Source organism: Anabrus simplex, chromosome 6, assembly GCF_040414725.1.
Source record: "Anabrus simplex isolate iqAnaSimp1 chromosome 6, ASM4041472v1, whole genome shotgun sequence".
Classification (NCBI taxonomy): Eukaryota; Metazoa; Arthropoda; class Insecta; order Orthoptera; family Tettigoniidae; genus Anabrus; species Anabrus simplex.
Window position 1 is genome coordinate 159301913 of NC_090270.1, and position 22351 is coordinate 159324263.

General features: G+C 38.2%; 1 protein-coding gene across 1 annotated transcript in view; it reads left to right on the forward strand.

Annotated features, from left to right (window-relative positions):
- pds5 (cohesin associated factor B pds5) overlaps positions 1-22351 on the forward strand; it is a 463913-nt gene that overhangs the window by 366060 nt on the left and 75502 nt on the right. The window contains exons 18-19 of the mRNA XM_067150024.2: positions 6213-6435; positions 14940-15208. Of these exons, the coding sequence (XP_067006125.2) occupies positions 6213-6435; positions 14940-15208 (492 nt within the window). The remainder of the gene's footprint in view (positions 1-6212; positions 6436-14939; positions 15209-22351) is intronic.

Below are 22351 nucleotides of genomic sequence, written 5' to 3' on the forward strand. Positions count from 1 at the left end.
GCAAGATGTATGAGACAGGAGAAGTCCCATCCGATTTTCGGCAGAATGTTGTTATACCTATTCCCAAGAAAGCCGGTGCTGACAGGTGTGAAAACTACCGCACCATTAGTTTAGTATCTCATGCCTGCAAAATTTTAACACATATTATTTACAGAAGAATGGAAAAACAAGTTGAAGCTGAGTTGGGAGAAGATCAATTTGGCTTCAGAAGAAATGTAGGAACAAGTGAAGCAATCCTGACTTTACGTCTAATCTTAGAGGATCAAATCAAGAAGGACAAGCCCACGTACATGGCATTCGTAGATCTAGAAAAGGAATTTGATAATGTTGATTGGACCAAGCTATTTATGATTCTGAAGATGATAGGGATCAGATACCGAGAACGAAGAATTATCTACAATCTGTATAAAAAAATCAGTCTGCAGTGATAAGAATCGAGGGCTTTGAAAAAGAAGCAGCAATCCAGAAAGGAGTGAGGCAAGGCTGCAGTTTGTCCCCTCTCCTTTTCAATGTTTACATAGAACAGGCAGTAAAGGAAATCAAAGAGAAATTTGGAAAGGGAATCACAGTCCAAGGAGAGGAAATCAAAACCTTGAGAGTTGCCGATGATATTGTTATTTTATCTGAGTTTGCAGAGGATCTCGAAGTTGCTGAATGGTATGGATGAAGTCTTGGGTAAGGAGTACAAGATGAAAATAAATAAGTCCAAAACAAAAGTAATGGAGTGCAGTCGAACGAAGGCAGGTGATGCAGGAAATATTAGATTAGGAAATGAAGTCTTAAAGGAAGTAGATGAATATTGTTACTTGGGTAGTAAAATAACTAACGATGGCAGAAGTAAGGAGGACATAAAATGCAGACTAGCACAAGCAAGGAAGAGCTTTCTTAAGAAAAGAAATTTGCTCACTTCAAACATTGATATCGGAATTGGAAAGATGTTTTTAAAGACTTTCGTGTGGAGCGTGGCATTGTATGGAAGTGAAACATGGACGATAACTAGCTCAGAAAGAAAGAGAATAGAAGCTTTTGAAATGTGGTGTTACAGAAGAATGCTGAAGGTGAGATGGACAGATCGAATCACGAATGAAGAGATACTGAATCAAATTGGTGAGAGGAGGTCGATTTGGCTAAATTTGATGAGAAGAAGAGATAGAATGATAGGGCACATCTTAAGACATCCAGGACTTGTTCAATTGGTTTTTGAAGGAAGTGTAGGTGTTAAGAATGGTAGGGGTAGACCAAGGTATGAATATGACAAGAAGATTAGAGCAGATGTAGGATGCAATAGTTACGTAGAAATGAAAAGGTTAGCACAGGATAGGGTGGCATGGAGAGCTGCATCAAACCAGTCTATGGACTGATGACTCAAACAATAACAAGCACAAAGTAACAATTTTCTAACATTTATAGTTCAGGAGTAATGGTAAATTTTATTAAGTGATGCATGTTAAGAGGGCCAAGCATGAAAATGGCTGGTCCAGGTACTCAAGTGTCCCACTCAGAAGCAGGTACTGAACGTGTTAACTATTTTAAGTATGATAGTTGGGAAAAGCAAATTTTCAAAGACCTTGCCAAACGTGATGTAAATTGGCAGCAAAAGCTAGAACATCAGCTGTGGATGGACAGGACGAACTGGAAGAGGCTCATAAACACCCGCACCTGGCTTGCTGGAGCGGATAATCGATGATGATTATGATGATGATGATGATGATGATGATGATGATGATGATGATGATTAAACAAAACCCAGGATCCTGGCTATTTTGATCTTGGGTAGTAGAAACAGCAGCTGAAGATGCCTAAAAATTAGGCGAAACATGTCCCCGCTTAAGGCATAACAATAATGTAAAAATATTTGCAGTATGTAAATTAATTTAAAAACATTATGTATTGAAAAGGTGGACCTTCAAAAAATCATTCTTTTACAAAGATGTACATTGTTCAATACGGACCCACGATGAGATTTATAACTTTTAACATGCCGCTTAGTCGAGGAGCCCGATGACCTCGATGTTAGGCCCCTTTAAACAACAAGCATCGTCTCCTTTCTCCCAAGTCTTACCAGCACAAACATTTTTGTAATGCTACTCTTTTGTCGGAAATCCCCCAGAACAAATAGAGCTGCTTTTCTTTGGATTTTTTTTAGTTCTCAAATCAAGTAATCCTGGTGAGGGTCCTATACACTGGAACCATACTCTACTTGGATTCTTACAATAGACTGATATGCCCTCTCCTTTATGTCCTTGCTACAACCCCTAAACATCCTCATAACCATGTGCAGAGATCTGTACCCTGTATTTACAATCCCATTTAATGTGATTACCTCAATGAAAATCTTTCCATGCGGTTAGGGGCGTGCCGCTGTGAGCTTGCATCTGGGAAATAGTGGATTCGAACCTCACTGTCAACAGCCCTGAAGATGGTTTTTCATGATTTCCCATTTTCACACAAGGCAAATGCTGGGGCTGTACCTTAATGAAGGGCACGGCCACTTCCTTCCCACTCCTAGACCTTTCCTATCCCACGTCGCCATAAGACCTATCTGTGTCGATGCAATGTACAGCAAATAGCAAAAACAAGAAGATGATCTTTCCTTATATTAACACCTACATACTTACAGTAATTCCCATAAGGAACTTCACCCCATCAACACTAATTAAAATTGAGATATGGGGACAGGGAGCTGAAGGGAATGCTATTTGAAGATGGTGTGCTGGTGTTGGGAGCAGAGATAAAGTACAAGGGTAACCTGAAATGTTGAGTGAAATTATTTAAAATTTAGAATCAAAATCAGCATGGGAAAGAGTAAGACAGTGGTGCTAACTAGAGGAGAAAGGGAATTATAAAAATAAAGGGAAATAACCTTGAAGTAGTGGAGAGCTTTGAAGTATTTGGGATGCAAATTGATGTAAGATGCAGGCTGGACATGGATATCAGTAAAAGGATTCAACAGGGAAATGCATTTTACCAGAGTGTGAGAAACCTGGTGTAGAGTAAAGAGGTACCAATGAAGTGTAAAGATCTGATGAATAAGATGTACTACTGCCAGATAGTGACATATCTGGCAAAGACTTGGACACTGACAAAAAGCGGGAGAATAAAATCCAGACCAGTGAATTGAAATTTCTACGAAGTATGAATGTAAAGACAAAAACAGGAACAGGACGTCAGGAAGGAGATCTGAGTGGAAAAGCTTTACAACAGAATGCAGAGGGGATAAACTCACATGGTTTGGGCATGTTAAGGGGATGGAAGGGGGAAGGATGCCGAAGCGGATGATGGAGACCTAGATAGAGGGAGGGGGGAGGGGGGGCAGGAGCGAGACCCAGACTAAGGTGGTTGAAATTGAACAAGAATAGTATAATTAGAAGAAACCTAGATTTTAATACATTTATGGAGGAACAATGGTGGTTGGATAGGCCTGGTGGTCATGATCGTTAAGGCACTGAAGTCTAAACGGTCTGACACCGAGGTTAGCCGGTTCGAGTCCCGTTGGTCGAAAAAAATTTCACCATCAGAATGTTGGCCAGTAGGGGAGGTGGTGGTATACAATTTCTAATCACTAGATTGCGTGCCAAAAGCCTGGATCCAAACCTCTCCGCAGTGCTCATATGGAATGAGGGCATATGACGCTGTTGATGGTGATTCGTCTGTCGGATGGAGACATTAAGCCTTGAGCAGACCTCTTGGTGCTATTCGACAGGAGTAGGCTATGTACCGGCACCGGGTTTCACCCTCTCTCTACTATTATATATCACGTCATTCATTTCATTTATTAACTCCTCTGATGAGGTTGACGTCAGGAAGTGCATCCAGTCATAAAAACCCGCTACGACAGATTCATCTCACCTCATACCCGACCCCGTAGGGAAACGGGACAAGGGTTGGACAAACAATGGTGGTTGGATAGGGGAAGATGGAAAGGTGCCATAAACCATCAAACCCAGATGGTGCTGGACGAAGGAAATGGATGATGATGATGACCAAGTTTGCATAATTTGAAATTAAATTGATTTTTTAAATAATCCTTGGATTATTTAATGTTTTGGATTTTGTATAATTAGCCCCCACCCCATTTATGTGCATCTTCTATTTGGGTAGATATGAGGGAAGGCTCCTTGAAACAAACCAAAAATTTGTATAGTGCCAAGTACCCATTTAGGTGCACTATGACTGGATGATTGGTCTTGGTAATGTTACATCTCTTTCCTAAGATTACAGAAAAGACATCCTCATAAAGGTAATTTAGTACTGTAGCTAGTGGAGGGAAAAGGGCAGAGATGAGCTCATGAAGAAATTTGTCATTACCATTATGCTCCTACCAGGCATTCGAACAGTTCTATTTTAAGTTGTCTAGGAATTCATTCCAAGCTCCTTTGATTATTTTTACTCTCGCCTTGGGAAAGGGAGATAATAAATTTAATTTTAAACTTTCTTACAAAATTAATCCCATGTCATATTCACTTTTACGTGTTTAAGAAATAGTTTATAAACATGTAGTTTTCTCCATGAAACCATATTGTTTAATAATTGTTTGAAATACTCTCCTGTTCCTAACAGCTCAGTTATCATCCATAGATGCACTGTTGCACATTGCTAAATGTACTTTTATTTACAGGCTAAAATTTGATGGTATTTTTTTTAATAACCCAATTTATTTTTATTTTATTTAGTGTAGAAATTTTAGAATTGGGAGTGGCCAAGGACATGTACGGCTTGTCTGATGCAGGTCTTTCTACTTCATGCCCATGGGTGACCTGAACATGTAGCTAAGTGATGATGATGATGATGATGATGATGATGATGATGATGATGCAAGAGAGGGTGAAATCTGGTGTTGGCACATAGTGTACTTCTGTCGAATATCACCAAGGGGTCTGCTCAAGCTGAATGTCTCCATCCAACGGTTGAATCACCATCGATAGCGTCATATGCCTTTGCTTTATGTGAGCATTGTGGAGAGGTCTTGGAATTGAATCCAGGCTTTTGGCACACAATCTAGTGATTAAAATTGTATGCCACCACGTCTTCTATCCTGCCATCCAACATCGCAGTGGTAAAAAATAATTTCACCTATAGGGCTTGAACCAGCTAACCGTGGTGTCATACCAATAAAAACTTAATGCCTTAATGAAATAACTTGGAAACTATTAGTGGGGGGGGGGGGAGGGGGAGAGAATCCACAAAGAATAGCCCTAGAACAGGGATTACCATACCGTAACAACATCAAAGTGATAGTAATGTATTATAATGCCATTCAGATTGTCATAAGAGTATTTATAAAAATGAGCTTTTAATTCTGAAATTCCCCCATTTTACAGCTATCACCGAATACTTTATTCTTCTTTGCATATACCGTATAATGGTCATTTACTGTTGACAGTGAATTATGTAAAACATCTAAACAAGTATCTTTTAAAAACAACAGGAATATCATAATAAAGGAAGAAATTAATTAAAAATTTTGTGACAAATCCTCATGTACCCAAGAGCAACTCAGTCACCTCCTGGCAACTGGCAGGTATGTGATACTTTTCTTCAAAATTCTTAAAGCAGGGTTTGTTGAGTCACTTTTTTCATAATCATCTTCCTTAGCCCTTGTTTTGTTACTCTTAATCTTATTGTTAGATCAGTAACAAAGCCTATGTTTTTCTTCCTGTCAGTCGCGACATTGTCAGCACATTTACTGGATCCAATGATAGAGATACAGCGCACTTCTTCATAGACTTCAGATCTCCCAAAGTTTTTGAGAAGTTATGCAATACTACTCCTTACCCCATGGAACTTAATATTTCTTAATAGTTCCCCTTTTGTTTTGTTTTTAAACTATATTGCAGTTCTGCAGTCTGTATTATGAGAAAAAGTCATAAATATGGCCAAACATGGCCATCTCATATCCTAGACATGAAATACGTGTGACTTTTTCCTTCGTGGTTTCATCAGAGGAAAGTAAAAGGTGTACAACAGGAAACCCAACAATGCAGTGCAATACAGGGCCAGAAGTTTTGGACATTTGGAACATGTTGCCCATTAGAGAGTTTCTTTCCCTGCTGTTCTGATTACTTTTATATCAGTTCTATACTAATCTTTTCCAGATTGAATACAGAGTTCATAAAACAAATGGGGTGACTTTTTCTTGTGCCACTCTGTAGTTTAGTTTCCTTATTTATTAATTCATTTGAGATTTTATGCTGTATATTATTTATTTGCAGGATGATGTCCCACAGGTGAGGGAAATATTTGCCAACAAGCTGCATAAAGGTCTTGGTCGCGGCATACCAACCAAGTGCCTACCATTAGACTTTATGGGCTATTATGCTTTAGCAGGTCACGAGACAGACAAGAGACTTAAGACTTTGCTGAAGCAGTATATGATTACAGATATAAACAAGCGGCGAGAGTATGTTAAAAGTATTACGTTGGGCACTACGACAGGTGTGTATTTCCTGTTTCAACTTTTTGTTTTGTTAGCAATTTGTAATTAAATGGTTATATTTGTCATATTTTTCTTTCCCTAGTTTAGAATTCAGGTGCAATAATGAATTTCAATTTAGTGTTTGAATAACATCAGATCTATTTTTCACTGAACAAAAAAATCATACCCGTGATAATATTCAGTAGTAGTTTATTAGCCCAACAAAATTTGTAATAGCTGAAGCCATTTCTTTACAGTTTGGACTCAGTTAATTTGTAACCATTAGGTTCTTCAGTCTGCCAAAACTAATGTTGAGTAATAAATTTATGTATGAACTGCCGGCAAGAAAACCTGTGATTACAGTATTATACCTGAAAAAGAAACAACTTAATTGAAAATAGAACGACATGTTTCGTTCTTAAAGGTGGGGGTGCTAGCGTAAGGTCAACGGACTAGACAACTAGCTGGGCTCAGTTTGAGGACAGAGCAACGGTTTATCTGCACATTGCAGTCTACACTTGGAAGGAGAGAAAAGTGCAAGTCATAAAGATAAGTTCCAGATTTCAAGTATTTAAACCGAAATAAACATAAATGTTTATACATTTCTAAATATTTGAGTGTGTTTTGATAGAATCCGATGATGTTCCTTTAAGAATGAAACATCTCATTCTATTTTAATTAAGTTGTTTCTTTTTCAGGTACCGTATAATACTGTTACCATATGTTTCTTGCAGGTAGTTCATTCATAAATTTATCACTCAAAATTAGTTTCAGCAGACTGAAGAACCTAACAGTTATAAATAAACTGGGTCCGGAGTGAAAAGAAATGGCTTCAGATATTACAAATTATTCAGCCAGTCAGGCAAATTATGAAGCCTAAAGATTCAAATCACTCAAAATTAAAATCAGTAAAATTGGCAAATCCATTGCGTTTAATAAAAACTGTTCATAGAGTTGAATATCATTCCCATATACGTCCTCAAACAAAACCAGCCCCATTGTCCGGTAAAATCTCACCATCTCATTCACAAAGTTTGTGGATAAAAAACTAAATAAGATTTGCATATATAGAAAAACAAAATATCAGCAAAGAAATGTTATGCCTTTACTTAAACCTCGGTAATTTCTGGAACCCGACGCAGAGGAAACAAAAAAGGGACAGCATATTTTGGGACTTTTACCAATGTGATGCGATGATCAACCGCAACTGGACTCAGGGAGGCTATGAGTTGAGACACGTGACTAGATTCTGTCCATGGGTTTCACCAATGTCTGTGTATTAAAGTGAGTTTCCATGAGCCATGTCTGGACGGCAGGTGCAAAAGATGTGGCGAACTTTGTGAACGCTATCACATACTTAAGTGTAAACTGAGAATAGAATCCTTAACAAAATTCTGTACAGACGATTGTTCATAAGAATTTTGTTCATGCACATTTGTGCGCAATAAAACATTTATTATTATTATAGTCCTATTCCATCTTTTTTCCTGCCAGCGTATGGGCATTGTAGAAGTAATTTGTCCATGCGTTGGTTGTGCACATGAGTTTTAGACCATATTTGCCTGGTTTCGTCAAGAACATTTTCATGGCGCAGCATCCACAGAAAGCGATCAGCCTTTCATCTATGCAAACATTAGCTCCCAGCGAGTACGATTTCTGTGAATTTTCTATCAGCGATTCTGGAAGTTCGGACACTGCTGCTGTGGGATCTTGCATACGTCTTTGCGTCTTATATTCAGCATTTTCAAATCATAGTGCTAGGAGAAAATTAAGAAACCGCTTTCCAGATGTGGTGAGGCGAAAAATTTCTCTGGCAGTTCCATCCATAGTAAACGTTGCAGAAATATCCTCGTTGTTTGATTTGAAAGAAGCAGTGTAGAGAAGTAATCTTAGAAAAGCTTCAATTTCTAAATTATCAGTGTCCTCAATTTTGGGACGGTCCATACGTTTGTATTCCTGTTTTGTATTCTGCATTTTTACATTAGTCCGTTAAACTATAAGTTACACCATCTCCCTGGAAAATATAAAATTCTAGACAGTATTACAGTCAATTTGATTGCCATTTCTTGAGCATGTAATGCAGGTAAGTGAATTATGTTGTGACTTGGGGTGCACACATTTCTAGTAGGTTTATTAGCGGACCATTTATAGCGGTTTTTACCATAGTAAGAATGCTGTTCTTGTGTTTCTTGATCTTCACCTTCATTACCTGTGCCGCCTTCTTCCGAGTCAGTACTATGATCACTTTCAATAGCAAAGTCACTGCCCACATCATTTTCAACATCACTGTGTTACCTGATCTTCAAACCCAGAACCTTCTGGCCTTACAGCTCGAGTTCCGCCATTGTTAAATTACGAACAAAAATAAGAGTGTCTATCAGTTCTATTACTATAACTTAAGAAACCACACATTAAAATGATGCACAACTGGTGACATGGTGTCTGCGAAGCCACTTGGAAACTTGTCTACGTAGTGAGAAGAGAACAATAATACTGAGAGCAAAACTCTGATGATGAAATAGTTCTTGACAGAGAGAAAGGAAGATACGAAAAGTCTCAGTTCCGGTTGTGTGCTTAGGAGTGTACATGCATCTCCTTCAAGGAGTCTGTCAGACACCACATCGCCAATTATAGAAATACATCTTTTAAAAAAAAGCAGTTTAACACAATATAAACAGAAGAAATACAGTGAAACTCTGTTAAGAAAATTTTCAAGGGACCACAAAAAAAGACTTCTTAAGCAGGAAACTTCTTAAAAGGGGTAATGTCCGAAAACATATTCTGTACTTTGACATACATGTGAAACACACAGTCAACAGATTTCCTTGCTTGTGAACAATACCGAAATAGGCTGATATATAAGAGCTGCTGAAAGAAAGCCACAATATAAATACAGTATTAGATTATTATGACATGTATTTTTAGAGATAAAGTAAAATACTGTAATTGAACATACTGTATTATAAAAATTCTTGATAACAGAAAGGAACATATTATATAAAACCTTGCACAAGAGATAAAAGAAATACTAAGAACATTAAAACGGTAGATGGTGACCGTACATTACGTAAATTCCATACTGCATTAGACATTAAATACATTTCCAAACACAAAAGTCTAGGCTCCTACTTGGAAAAGAAATTGTCCAGGGTTGACTGTTTTTAGGTTTTTACTGCTTTCTTGAACTATAAACCACCGAGCTGAATAGCTGCAGTCACTTAAGTGTGGCCAGTATTCAGTATTTGGGAGATAGTGGGTTCGAACCCCACTGTCGGCAGCCCTGAAGATGGTTTTCCGTGGTTTCCCATTTTCACACAAGGCAAATGCTGGGGCTGTACCTTAATTAAGGCCCCGGCTGCTTCCTTCCCATTCGTAGCCCTTTCCTGTCCCATCGTCGCCATAAGACCTATCTGTGTCGGTGCGACGTAAAGCAACTTGCAAAATTAAAAAAATTAATTAAAAAAAAGGAACTATAAACCTCCCACATTCCCACATTGCCTTCCATGTGTTCTGGGGCACACTGACTGAACCTTCCATAAACCGCCTCAGTTTTTCACACCCCCCGACATCTTCAAGTTAACGGCAGCAGACGGGACATTGGCAACTTAGAGATTCTTAGAACCTATTCATGGGCCTATATCGCCCCTGCATTCCTACTAATTGTCACGGCCACGGGTGTAGTTTCTGGCTGTTTCGCTAGTACCGCATGGACAAGCCGATATTGAGTTTATTTTCCTGCTTTATAATCCTCTTCATGCTAAAGGTAATGAAGAAAAGCAGGTTTGAAGTTGCAGAAATGAATGCATGGGAAAGTATTGGGGTATTACGTGCGAGTGATAAAGGTGCAGTAGCAACACTAGCACATCTAAATGTAAACAGTTTCTTTCCCCGCGAGAATATTATTTCATGTCTCCTCATCCTTGTGCTACGTTCTAATAATGTGATGTAGTAATTACGAGTGACACGATAATACAATGTTTAGCTCGTATAAAGGTAAAAATAAAAATAACTTTCAATTTTATGCCAACACGTGGTATCGCAATGCCTCTGAGTGCGTGTGTCAGGCCCCCTCTCACCAACACCCAGCTGGTTATCTACATTCGTTCAACTTCGTAGACAATCGGGATCTTTCGGCTGGGTGTTTGGCAGCATAATATGCATCAGCTGGCAAGTCAGCTGCATTCTCTTTGGTCTGCTGTTATTCATATGTTATTCTCAGTTCAATACGGACCAACAACATGAAATTCATAACCCTTGATCCTGCATAGAGTCGGGATGTTTCTTTGTTTCGTAATAGTTTATTCACCTAACTAATAATGGACACGGAAAATCTTATCAGTTTAGTTCCAAAACATAATTTCCTCTACGACAAGACCCATAAGCATTATTGCAACAACAACGTAAGAGAGAAGAAGCTGCTGTGTTGTGGACAAATACATTTTTCGGTTTTGAATTAATGTTGATGCCACCTCGATTAATGACTTCACCCTGTCGCGGCACGCAACTTACTGTATCATTATCTAAAGGCTTTGCAACCATGGATAGTACGAATTGCAACTTACCGCATTAATGTTTTATTAAACTATCCATTGCGTGCTTTGTGTTTCCCGCACAGAATCCCATTCGATTCTGTTCTGCTTGATGTAAACGGTGGAGTGGAAATTACGACTGATGGGTTCGATTCGATTCCACAAGGTGAGAGTGAGCATCTGGTGGTGGTGGTGTCACAGCGTGACGTCATATGGCCTTGGCAAGCCCGGAGAAGCTCCATGACAGGCACAAACGGTCTAACACAGGGTTCAACTTGCACGGGGACTGGAGGGTTCTAACCATGAGTTGCTTTGAGCGGACGTTTTCTATCTCAAGGGGATCTAAAATTTGAACATTGTTTAACCGGGAAATATATTTACAACAGAACACTTTAAGCGGGATAAATATACATATATCTTAATGCAACCGATCAAGGGACCAAGAATATCACACTTCTTAGGCAGGAAAATTTCTTATGCAGGAACTTCTAAACTGAGTTTCACTGTAATCAGTCTGTTACGAACGACCTTAAACAAAAACACCTTCGTGTTTAATAACAAAATATAATCACATATGGAAGGATTAGTCATGGGTTCACCATTATCGCGAATAATAGCAAACATATTCTTAAATAGCATTGAGAACAAACTCTTAACCAACGACCAAAGGAATAACGCACTGGAACAGATACGTGGATGACATAATATGCGTATATGATAATGTCACAAACAGAGAACATTTACTAGACACAATAAACTCTTTATACGATGCAATCAAGTTCATAATGGAACCAGAAACAAATGGAAAGATCAACTTCTTGGACACCACAATCATAAATTATTTTACAAGATATACAAAAAACCAACTCAAAAATCACACCCAACAGACAATGATACTAATCACCCAACCCCACAAAATTTAGTAAGACTAAACGCGATGATAAACAGAGCATTACCGATACCAGTGAGCAAAACCAACTTTAACAACGAAAGAAAAATAACAAAAATTGTGGGAGGAAACAACTCTCTTTCCGACACAATAGACTGGTTATTTAAAAAACTATGGAAAAACGTAAACAAACCCCTACCTGTAAACTATAAATACATGGTTCTTATTTTTGTGAATAAAAATACATACAAAATAGCTAACTGTTCAAAAAGGAAGGATTTAAAATAGCTTTCAGAACAAACAACACCTTACAGAAACAAATTTGTAAATGTAATCTAAATTTCTGAATGAGGAATTTATGAACTCAGATGTCAAGAACCAAATTGTAGCGCCACATACATCGGCCAGACAATACGTAATTTCCACACCAGGTGCAAAGAACATAAAATCACAATTAGAGCAACAGACAATCAGCACTCGGTGAATACACATATGGCAACTCACACCACTTCACAGATACGAACACAGATCCGAAATTTCACACATCAATAATAAAAACAAATCATTAAATGTTACAGAAGGTATTGAAATTTACAGCACAAAAAAAATGCTAACCAAGCCAACCTCAATGACCACACACATTTAAAAAATTCACCACTATTTGCACATCCTAATTTCTGAACATTACACACTTTTTGCATTAGTGCTTAATGAATCCCACTGGAGGTTACACTGACATAAAAGTCTGGAATGTGGGTTAGAATATTCTGACGGCCACTTCAGACGTTTTAGTAGGATATCATTTATTAGTATTTACAAGTTGCTTTATGTCGCACAGACACAGATAGGTCTTATGGTGATGATAGGATAGGAAAGAGCTAGGAGTGGGAAGGAAGAAGCCGTGACCTTAATTAAGGTACAGCCACAGCATTTGCCTGGTGAAAATGGGAAACCACGGAAATCCATCTTTTGGGCTGTCGACAGTGGGGTTCGAACCCACTCTCCTGAATGCAAGGTCACAGTTGCGTGCCCCTAACCATACGGCTAACTTGCTCAGTCATTTATCAATAAAAATAATCTTACGTGATACATTTTAATTCATGCATGGCTTAGTCAAATCGTCAACATAAATTTAATCCCAAATACACAGCAACGACAACAGAAGCAGTGACAACAGCAACAACATTAATACTGTATTTACTCATATCAGCCGCACCCATAATTTTTTGACTAAATATTTGCGTAAGTCTTGTGCCGATTAAGAGCAGCACATCCAATTCGTGGGCTTATTGCAAGAATGTGCATTTGTAGTAACAAATGGAAAGGGCCACTGCTGCGCACAGTCTGAACCAACCATGTGGAGCTTATTCGAAAATATTTGTCATGGGGAAAGTGAACAGTTAACACGGCTTCATTCAAGCTAAAAGTGGTGAAATTTGCGGAAGGAAATGATAAACAGAGCAGTGGGTCGTGAGCTTTCTGTTTACAAAAAACAAGTGAGAAATAGGGAAAAGCAACAATTGGCATTTCGTGGCTCAAAACAGGGCAGGTTTCTGGGTGTTGAGTGAGGAAGCGATACTGGAATGGGTGAGAGAGATGTGGAACAGCAGTTGCAGCGTTTCTCATGAAATGTTACAACTAAAAGCACGGGAAATTGCACAATCCCATGTTATTCCAGGGAACTTATTCAAGGCAAGGCATGGGTGGGTTACTCGGTTTATTCGGCATAATAGCCTGCCATTGCGGTGGAAAACGTATTTGTGCCAATAACTGTCTAATGACTGCTCTGATAATGTTACAGAATTTCACCGCCATACGATCAATTTAAGGCAACAGAACTCGTATCTCCCCTCGCAGATCGGCTTTGATGTGTATTTTGACATGCCAAGGAACATGGCTGTTTCTGAGAAGGGAGCAGCAAGTGTTCTAATCAAAACTACTGACAACAGAAAGTTATGTTGTACGGTGATGTTGACCATTACTGCTGATGGCTGTGAACTGCCTCCATACGTTATATTTAAACACAAAATATTAAACCAATTAAAATAATCAATGAATTAAATCTACCTTTTCAGTACAAATTAAGTAGAGTTTATTAAATAAACATTTAATGGGACTAGTTTCAACCTATCTAATGATCATCTTCAGCCATATCATGTGCAGAACAACGTATTTGAAACACACTGGTTTTAAAGATGACACTATGAAAAAATTGTTTTTAGAATTTCCTTAAAACACTTTTGTTCACTTAGCTGTGGGAATGAAATGGCATATGGCTTTTGGTGCTGGGAGTGCCCGAGGACAAATTCGGCTCGCCAGATACAGGTCTTTTACGTCGACTCCCGTAGGCGACCTGCGCATCGTGATGAGGATGAAATGATGATGAAGACGACACTTACACCCAGCCCCCGCGTCAGCGAAATTAACCAATTATGGTTAAAATTCCCGACCCTGCCGGGAATTGAACCCAGGACCCCTGTGACTGAAGGCCAGCACGCTAACCATTTAGCCATGGAGCTGGACAGCTGTGGGAATATATGAGAAGAAGAAGTCTTCGTAGTATTCAAGAGTGTACACACAAGTCGAAATTCACAATCTTGATGAGGTATGGAATTGGGCATATAAGCATAATGTTGTAGTAGAGAAGTCTTGATATTCTTCGTATCACTGCAAAGTGTAGATAGACTTCAAATTATTTATAAACTTGATGAAATGTAGAATTGAGCATATATAAAAAGCCATGTCCTAATTAAAACAAGAGTTGAGCAAATATATTATTACAAATACAACCCGTAGGAAAGTGTGAGCTGGGGTTCTATTGTAATCTAATTGCCTTGTTTTGTACACCTGATCTCCCTCACTGTAGGAAGGCAACCGACTACAGAATGATGCAAATATTTCTCATAAAATGAGAGCACTGTACTATGTATTCCTTTATTTTAATAATGTTTGCATGGTTGTGCTTCTTTCTAGCCATATTTTTAATATATCTGTTCTTTTATGATCAGGTCTAGTTACAGTCTGGTAACTGCTTATCCCTCTCGTTCATATATTTTTGTATTTCTTTCAGGATATGATATTTTTTTTAATATTTTGTTCTTCGTAGGTGTAGTGGACAAGGCATTACCGCAGTTGAACCATATTCTACCAGACTATATGCTGGTATTTGCAGTCCCGATTTTGGCCCATGATCCAGACTTCACTAATCATGAAGATGTAGAACAACTGATGAAACTGCGCCAGTGCCTTTGGTTTGTTTTGGAACCTCTCATCACCAAGAATGATATGTACTGTTTTGGTTTTTATAAGAATCTAATCGAGAGAATGAAGAACCATAAGGATGCTCTGAAAGGAGATGATGACAAAGTCAATTTTGTAAGTTTGTTTCTTAATATAATTATAACATCACCTTACCAAACTAGAGAATAGATGTAAGAATTGATAATGAAAAAATGTAATAAGAACACAATTTGTGGAGTGAAACATTGCAAAAGAAAAAGATAAAAATCTGTTGAACTGTGATGTATCTTAGGAAAAGCAAATTTGCATTCACCCCCTATTTTACATTTTATCTTTTCTTTGTTTTGATCATTTATTGTATTATCTTTTGCTATGATACCTTTGTGTTACTCACGTACTTACGTCACTCAAGGAAATAATCACCCAGTTGATGAGAGCAACTTCAGTCATAGGCTTCCATTTAATGTTTTCCTTGACTCTAAGCCTAGGTTGAGTTGTGAAATTCAGTCCTCAGTATCTGTATGCCCCTGCCATCTAGTGATTTTTTTAAGTACTTGTACATGATAGAAACAGCAAAGTTGCATTTCTTTCAACGCAGCTTGCTTCCATGCAGAATCGTGCTATGGGTTTGCTTTGTGCGGGAAGTAATCAGCTGCTTTCTTACTACAGTCAATCCCCGATATACTGCCACCCTCACTGATGGCCCATGATGAGCAACAAACAGATATTTCTGTTGAAAGCAGCATAGTAACAACCTCGATATATCACCACCCTTGCCTTCTGCCATCCGCCATTGGGAGCACAGGTATAGATACAAAGCTAACAGTGTTCTCGATATATCGCCAACTGTTGATTTAAAATCATCGGCAGGAACTCGGAGAATTCATCTTCAAATGGAAAAGCTATTCTTACTTAAACCTGTAGGAATGTGAACAGGCATTCATTAGTACCTCATTATCTCCAGTGGCGTAACGCAAGGGATTTACTGTACTTCCTCTGGGAGAATGATCATGGCATACAGTGGGAATTTCGTTATGGTTGATCATTGTGGACTGTTTCTGAGAATAGTTTCAGAAACCTAGATAAAGCAGTTTGAGGCTAAAGAGCTTGGCAGTAACTCACCTTGACCTCTTAGGAAATTCAGTCTTGTCTGTGTTATCTGTGCTGTGCTGTGAATGTTTCGATGATGAATAAATGAATGACATTAAGTGTAAGAGAGAAGCAAGAAAGGTGTGCTTATAAAAAACAGTACCGGGTGTGTTGGCTGTGTGATTAGGAGCGCACAGCTGTGAACTTGGATCCGAGAGATAGAGGGTTCGAACCCCACTGTCGGCAGCCCTGAAAATGGTTTTCCATGGTTTCCAATTTTCACACCAGGCAAATGCTGGGGCTATTCCTTAATTTAGGCCACGGCTGCTTCCTTCCCACTCTTTGGCCTTTCCTATCCCATTGTCGCCATAAGACCTATCTGTGTCAGTGTGATGTAAAGCAAATTGTAAAAAAAAAAATATATAATGATAATAAATTATTTAAAACCAGCATCCTCCTGCTTGTCAGCAGAATATTGTTAACAATTTTTCATTGTTTGGTGGGGGGATAACCATAAGCAGACGAAGTGTTTGAGGCATGCTAAGTGAAATACTTTAGTGAAACATCTCTGTCAGGCAAAAAGTTTAAAAGCGTGAGAAGCTAGAAGCAGCTTTGGTTATCTGGATGTCCCATGTCAACGTAAAAAATGAAACTGCAACTGATGAGGTCACTAACGAAGCTCATTGGTGGCAGTTAGGCATTGCAGACATGACATATGGCATAAGTTCACCAGGCGGTTTGACAATAGAGTTGCAGAAACCTTTCATCGGTCATTAAACATTACAATGCAAATGATGTGTACAATATACATGAAACTGCTTTATTTTATCGTATGCAACCGGATAATACAATATTAAATGCTACTGTAAGGGATTGTAAGAAATCCAAGGAGAGAATAACCATTGCTCTTTATACTATTGCTAAGGGACATGATAAAAGAAAGATGACAGTGATCAGTAAGGTTGGGAAATTAAAGAATAGACATATTTATTTCCTGAGCTCATTTTACACAAAATATGAAAATTGTGAATGACTGGTCCCTCACCACTTTTAAAGCAATTTGATGGTGCATATAAATGCATATTTTGTGCCTTTTTTATTGTTTTGGTCGTATTATACTCATTGTTATTGTTACAAGGTCATATTTGGTTATAATTTCAGCATTTTTGTTTAAATGGAAGAATTGTTGACTAGGTATGTGTTATCTATGTCGTTTCAAACAGATGATTTCCAAATAGTGTAATAGATATATTTTCCTTTCTTTTCCCAGAACAAACAGGTAGCAGGTTTAGAAGACCTGTTTCCAAGGAGGAGCTGTTATACGGACGTCTTTTTTCATTAATTCTGGACAGGTTAGATGCGACACGATACGCATGAGCTCAGGGAATGTGACAGTAGTGTGTATCCACCTTTGAATAGCATTTTGGTCCAGTAGATATATTTAGCTGAGAAGCAATTAGCAAACAAGGAAATTTCATGATATCTCTCACCCATTTCTTCCTTGACAGGTCCAGTTACATCTCCCTTCCCCTTTCACTACCAGTGAATTTCAATGATTGGTCACACTCGTACTGCAGTGAGCCCCATCATGCAGACAGTGAAGTGCACTGAAGGTGTAAAATTAAGAAATGATGTGAAAGAGTTTGGTGAAGAGATCTTCAGTACTGACAGGACAGTTCTCTTTGAAATCAGGCTTTGTGCAAATTCTTTGCAGACCATGTGAGTTTATAAACAAACGTTGCTTGGCAACATGGCGTCGTTCGATCAGCGTGAGAAAGAAATAGCCAGACTTTTAGGTGTAAGTGACGTTGATTTCAGTGATAGTGGGAGTGATTTTCAATTAAGTGGTGAGGAAGATATTGCGGAACGAGATTGTGTTGGTGAGTTGAGTGATGAAAATCCTGATAATGAGAAAATATGCTAAATGGCAATGCTGGTACCTCTTCTGATAGATGGAGGAAATACCGTGACACTGACTTGGATTTCAAAAGCTCATTCACAGGTATGTCAGGTTATAAACCACCGCAAGGTTGAATGAACTTGATTTTTTGCAATTATTATTCTGGACTGACGAGTTATTGTCGGAAATTGTGCACAAGACTAACCGGTATACTTGTGTAAACATTCAAAATGTTACGCCCCTCACACGTGAGTCTATTAGGAGGTCGTGGATAGATGTTACTTTTCCTGAATTCAAAGCATTTTTAGGCACAATCCTAAATATGGCATGAACAGTAAGCCTAAATTACGATGCGAGACTGTTTTTTTTTTTTTTTTTTTTTTTTTTTTTTTTTTTTTTTTTTTTTTTTTTTTTTTCCAGCAATAATTGCAGAAAAAAGCATGGATTACATCCCGGCGAGTGTTTTGGGAAGTTTCACACAATGCACTATTACAGACAAAAAGTGACTGTCTGAGATAATTTCAGGTTTGAAAACGCTGAACATTGCACCTGAATACTGTATTGTACTTGTATTATAGTTATATTGTGTTTGCTTTAGCTAATTTTTATACATATGCTATCAATATGTTTGTGCTCTCTGTTATCCCTTTGCAAGAAGATTCTTAAATGGAGCTGGAGAGGCAGGGGTGTTCAGAAAAAAAGGAGGGCTAAGGGTTAATTAAGAACAAATCTTGTTGTTAGTAACTGATGCTGCACCATACATGGTGAAAGCAAGAAAGGAATATTCTATCCAAAAAGGATCCATCTAATATGTCTTGCTCACAGGTTGTAGAGTTGTTGAAGAAATTTGGCAGAATTTCCGTGATCTTGACCAGTTAATATCAGTCGTTATGAAAATATTTGTTAAGGCTCCACTGAGAGTGGCGCTTTTGCTTTCTCTTCCTCCTCAACCAGTGCTCACCCTAAGGGGAATATGTGGCTTCATGCATTGGAGTATTACTATGAACACTATGAAGCTGTGCGAGAAATTGTTTCTGCTTTTGACAGTAGTGAGGCATCGCCAATAAAAATCACACTGGAACTTTTTTCCAGTGATTTGTCATTATAATTGGTATATATTTCAAATTGTAGAGATCTGTTGAAAACTATCTCTCACCTTGAAACTGCTGGTTTAGAATTATGTGATAGTTTGGGAATAGTAAAGGACATGGTATCAGCTGCCGTTACAGACATATGGTATAAATGTAGAAAAGTTTGAATAAATCTGTAACTATACATTTCCGGACCCATATTGTCATAACCTTTTTTTCATCTCTCTACGTGAGGAATCCATTCCTAAATTTTTGCCGTCAAGTTTTGGTACACCCTATATAATAAGAGTTTTGACTGTACATTGCTCAGAAATAAAAAGAATTGTATTTCTGTGTCGGTCGTATCCAAGGTAAAAGAGAAATGCACTTTTTAATTTTCAGTCATCTCTGTCTCTATGTATGTATGTATGTATGCATGCATGCATGAATGAATGAATGTATGTATGTACGGGCATCATGATAAAATAGCTGAAGAGAATTTAATGGAAATCGGTGTGTAAAGTCAGGGATTGAGCCACTACAATCTAGGCTATAAATAATTTTATTTGCGCTAAATGAAATGGTAGTTGAAGGGAAGGCCTCAAATTTAATTCTCAAATATTTATGTTGTTAGTGGTCCTACTGATAAAGACTATATAACTAAAGTTATACAGAATTAAATTTTCGATCATTTTGTCTCATACATTTTGTATCGTACCGGTTATGCTAACAGAGATATTCATGAATTTCTATTTTTCTTGCTAAGTCTATATCAGTGGTGAGCCACGAGAAAATGGATAAACAGAATTTAATGAAAATCAGTATGTAAAGTCGGGAAATAAGGAACTACAGTCTAGGCTATAAATAATTTTATTCACACTGGATGAAATGGTAGTGTAGGGTAAAGGCACCTGAAATTTAATTTTTAAATACCTATGTTATTTACCCTGTCAAAAAGTACTACATAACAAAAGTTATGCAGAATACAATTTCCAATTATTTGTCTTATTAAGTTTTACTGTACCAACCATGATAAGAGTGGTGGAGGTGGTGGTTATTGTTTTAAGAGGAAGTATAACTAAGTAACCATCCTCTATATAATAATCAGAGAGAGAAATGGAAGGAGTCCGGCACTTCAAAAAATGAAGATATCAGCTTAAGAAAGACAAGGACCACGAAGGGCATGAGAATGAAAGACTCCCCAGGCTTCCATATGTAATACTGTCAGAAAAGATCAAGAGTTGACCTAAGGAATGATCGCTTTAAGAATAAGGCAAGAGGAAGTTATGAAAGAAAGGAACTCTCTTTTCATTAGATGCCCTAATATCACAGAGTCAGAAGAAAACTAAATGTGAAGGCCTACAATATCGAAAGCTCATAAAACTGATCAACAATAACATTACACTCACCTTTGTTTTTTTGTGAGGAGATTGCGTAACTGCGTGTCTTACTGCGCGGGCGGTCTCTGGTGTTCGGACGCTACAAGGCCTACTAGGCGGCTTCATTTTCACACTCGAACCACTTTTTCTCAAACTGTTCACCCATAACAGAATGGTGTTCCTGCTCGGAGCTTTCTCGTGTCAGCCTAAGCCAAAGTGTCTGCGAAACAAACGCTGTGTTGTGGTAACAAGATTTGGCTTTTTTTAAATGTCTCAATAACGAAACCTTGGTGTTCACCACTCCACACCATGCTAGCGACTGGCTGACTGACTAGCCCGGACGAGACGATGCACGTGTTTTCCAAGGCCAAGACCGTGCGCACCATGACAACACCTGTTTGAAAGCTGTGGCCAATACGACCTTTAGATCACTCTAATCTACTGTATGTGACATAAATGGCAACCCCTGCTCTTTTAAACTGCACAACAAAATTGTGAATGACTTTTTGCGTGGAAGTTTTTACGTTTGAAATTCGTTAGGTGTTTCTGCCGCACCCTGTATTCCAGTTATTATATCCCTACTCCGAGGTGCTGATTGGAATGAGCAGTGTGCACACTTAAAGGACTAATGGCAGAGGAGTGTTCACGGCTCGCTGCGGCCTGGTCATTTCAGCTCTGGAACTTTGGACTGTTAGGTTGGCAGTGTAGTACTGTTCGTTAAAAGTGAGAAAATGTGCGGTTTGTCATTTGATCGAGTATTTCATATGATCGGGACATTCGTACTGCATTATAATGACCTATGTTGATTTCATTTGAGAAAATTGACTGGAAGCTAGAGGAAGATGACTGGAAACAGAAGTTCCAAGAAATGATCAAAAGCAAGTTACCAGTATTAGAGTCCAGCCGTAAAGATGTGGAATGGAATAATTTTAAAACAAGTTTTATCATTTGTGCAGAAGAAGTGTGCAGAAGTACAAGCAGGAAAGTAATGAATAAAGAAAGGAATGTCCTGGTGGAATGACAGAGTGAAAGAGGCAGTAGGAAAATGAAATAAGGCTAAGAAAGTGGAGGATATTAAAAGAGCCAGAAATAGCTACAACAGTCAACTGAGAGATGGAAAAATACAAAAGTTAGACTAAAAATACCAAAATGGGAAATTAGAAGTAAAAATGGATTGTGTGAGAAGAGAACTAGTGCAGGGGTGAATTTACCCAAAAACTACAGGAAGATAGTTAAAGGAACTTGAAGATGCTGTACAGCCTGGTTAAATGCAAGAGATCTGACAAAGAGAACATCACATCACAGTAGTAGTTAGATAACTCTCTTCTTTAGTATGTCATATCTCTGGTTCTTAAACTTTATAATACTACTTGTACGTAACACTGGTTTATCATAGTATTCCAGCTATTCGATCCCTACTCTGAGGTACTGATTGGAATGAGCAGTGTCCACACTTAACTTCTATACTTGCATTCCTGTCAGGTCAGCGACCAGAAGCTTACAATCGCTATCAAGACATTCACTAGGAATAGTTTTCACATCTCGCTCTTGTTCTCCACACTTCAAGTCAGTCATTCTATATACAGTGTAGAATTCTGTAGCAAAGCATGAGTACATCAGATAGTATATATTACAAAATGAAATAATTACCATTTGTTAGTTTACAACATACATAAATCTTCTATTTTTAAAAATTCCTGCTTCTTAAACTATCATGTTGGATGGGAGTTCTGTCCTGCCAACATGTTTCTTTAAATAATGAGGCTGTCTGCTCATATGAAGTTAACAACCACTGCTCTAGATGAAGGGATGTTAAGGCGCCTGAGTTTCCACATCTACA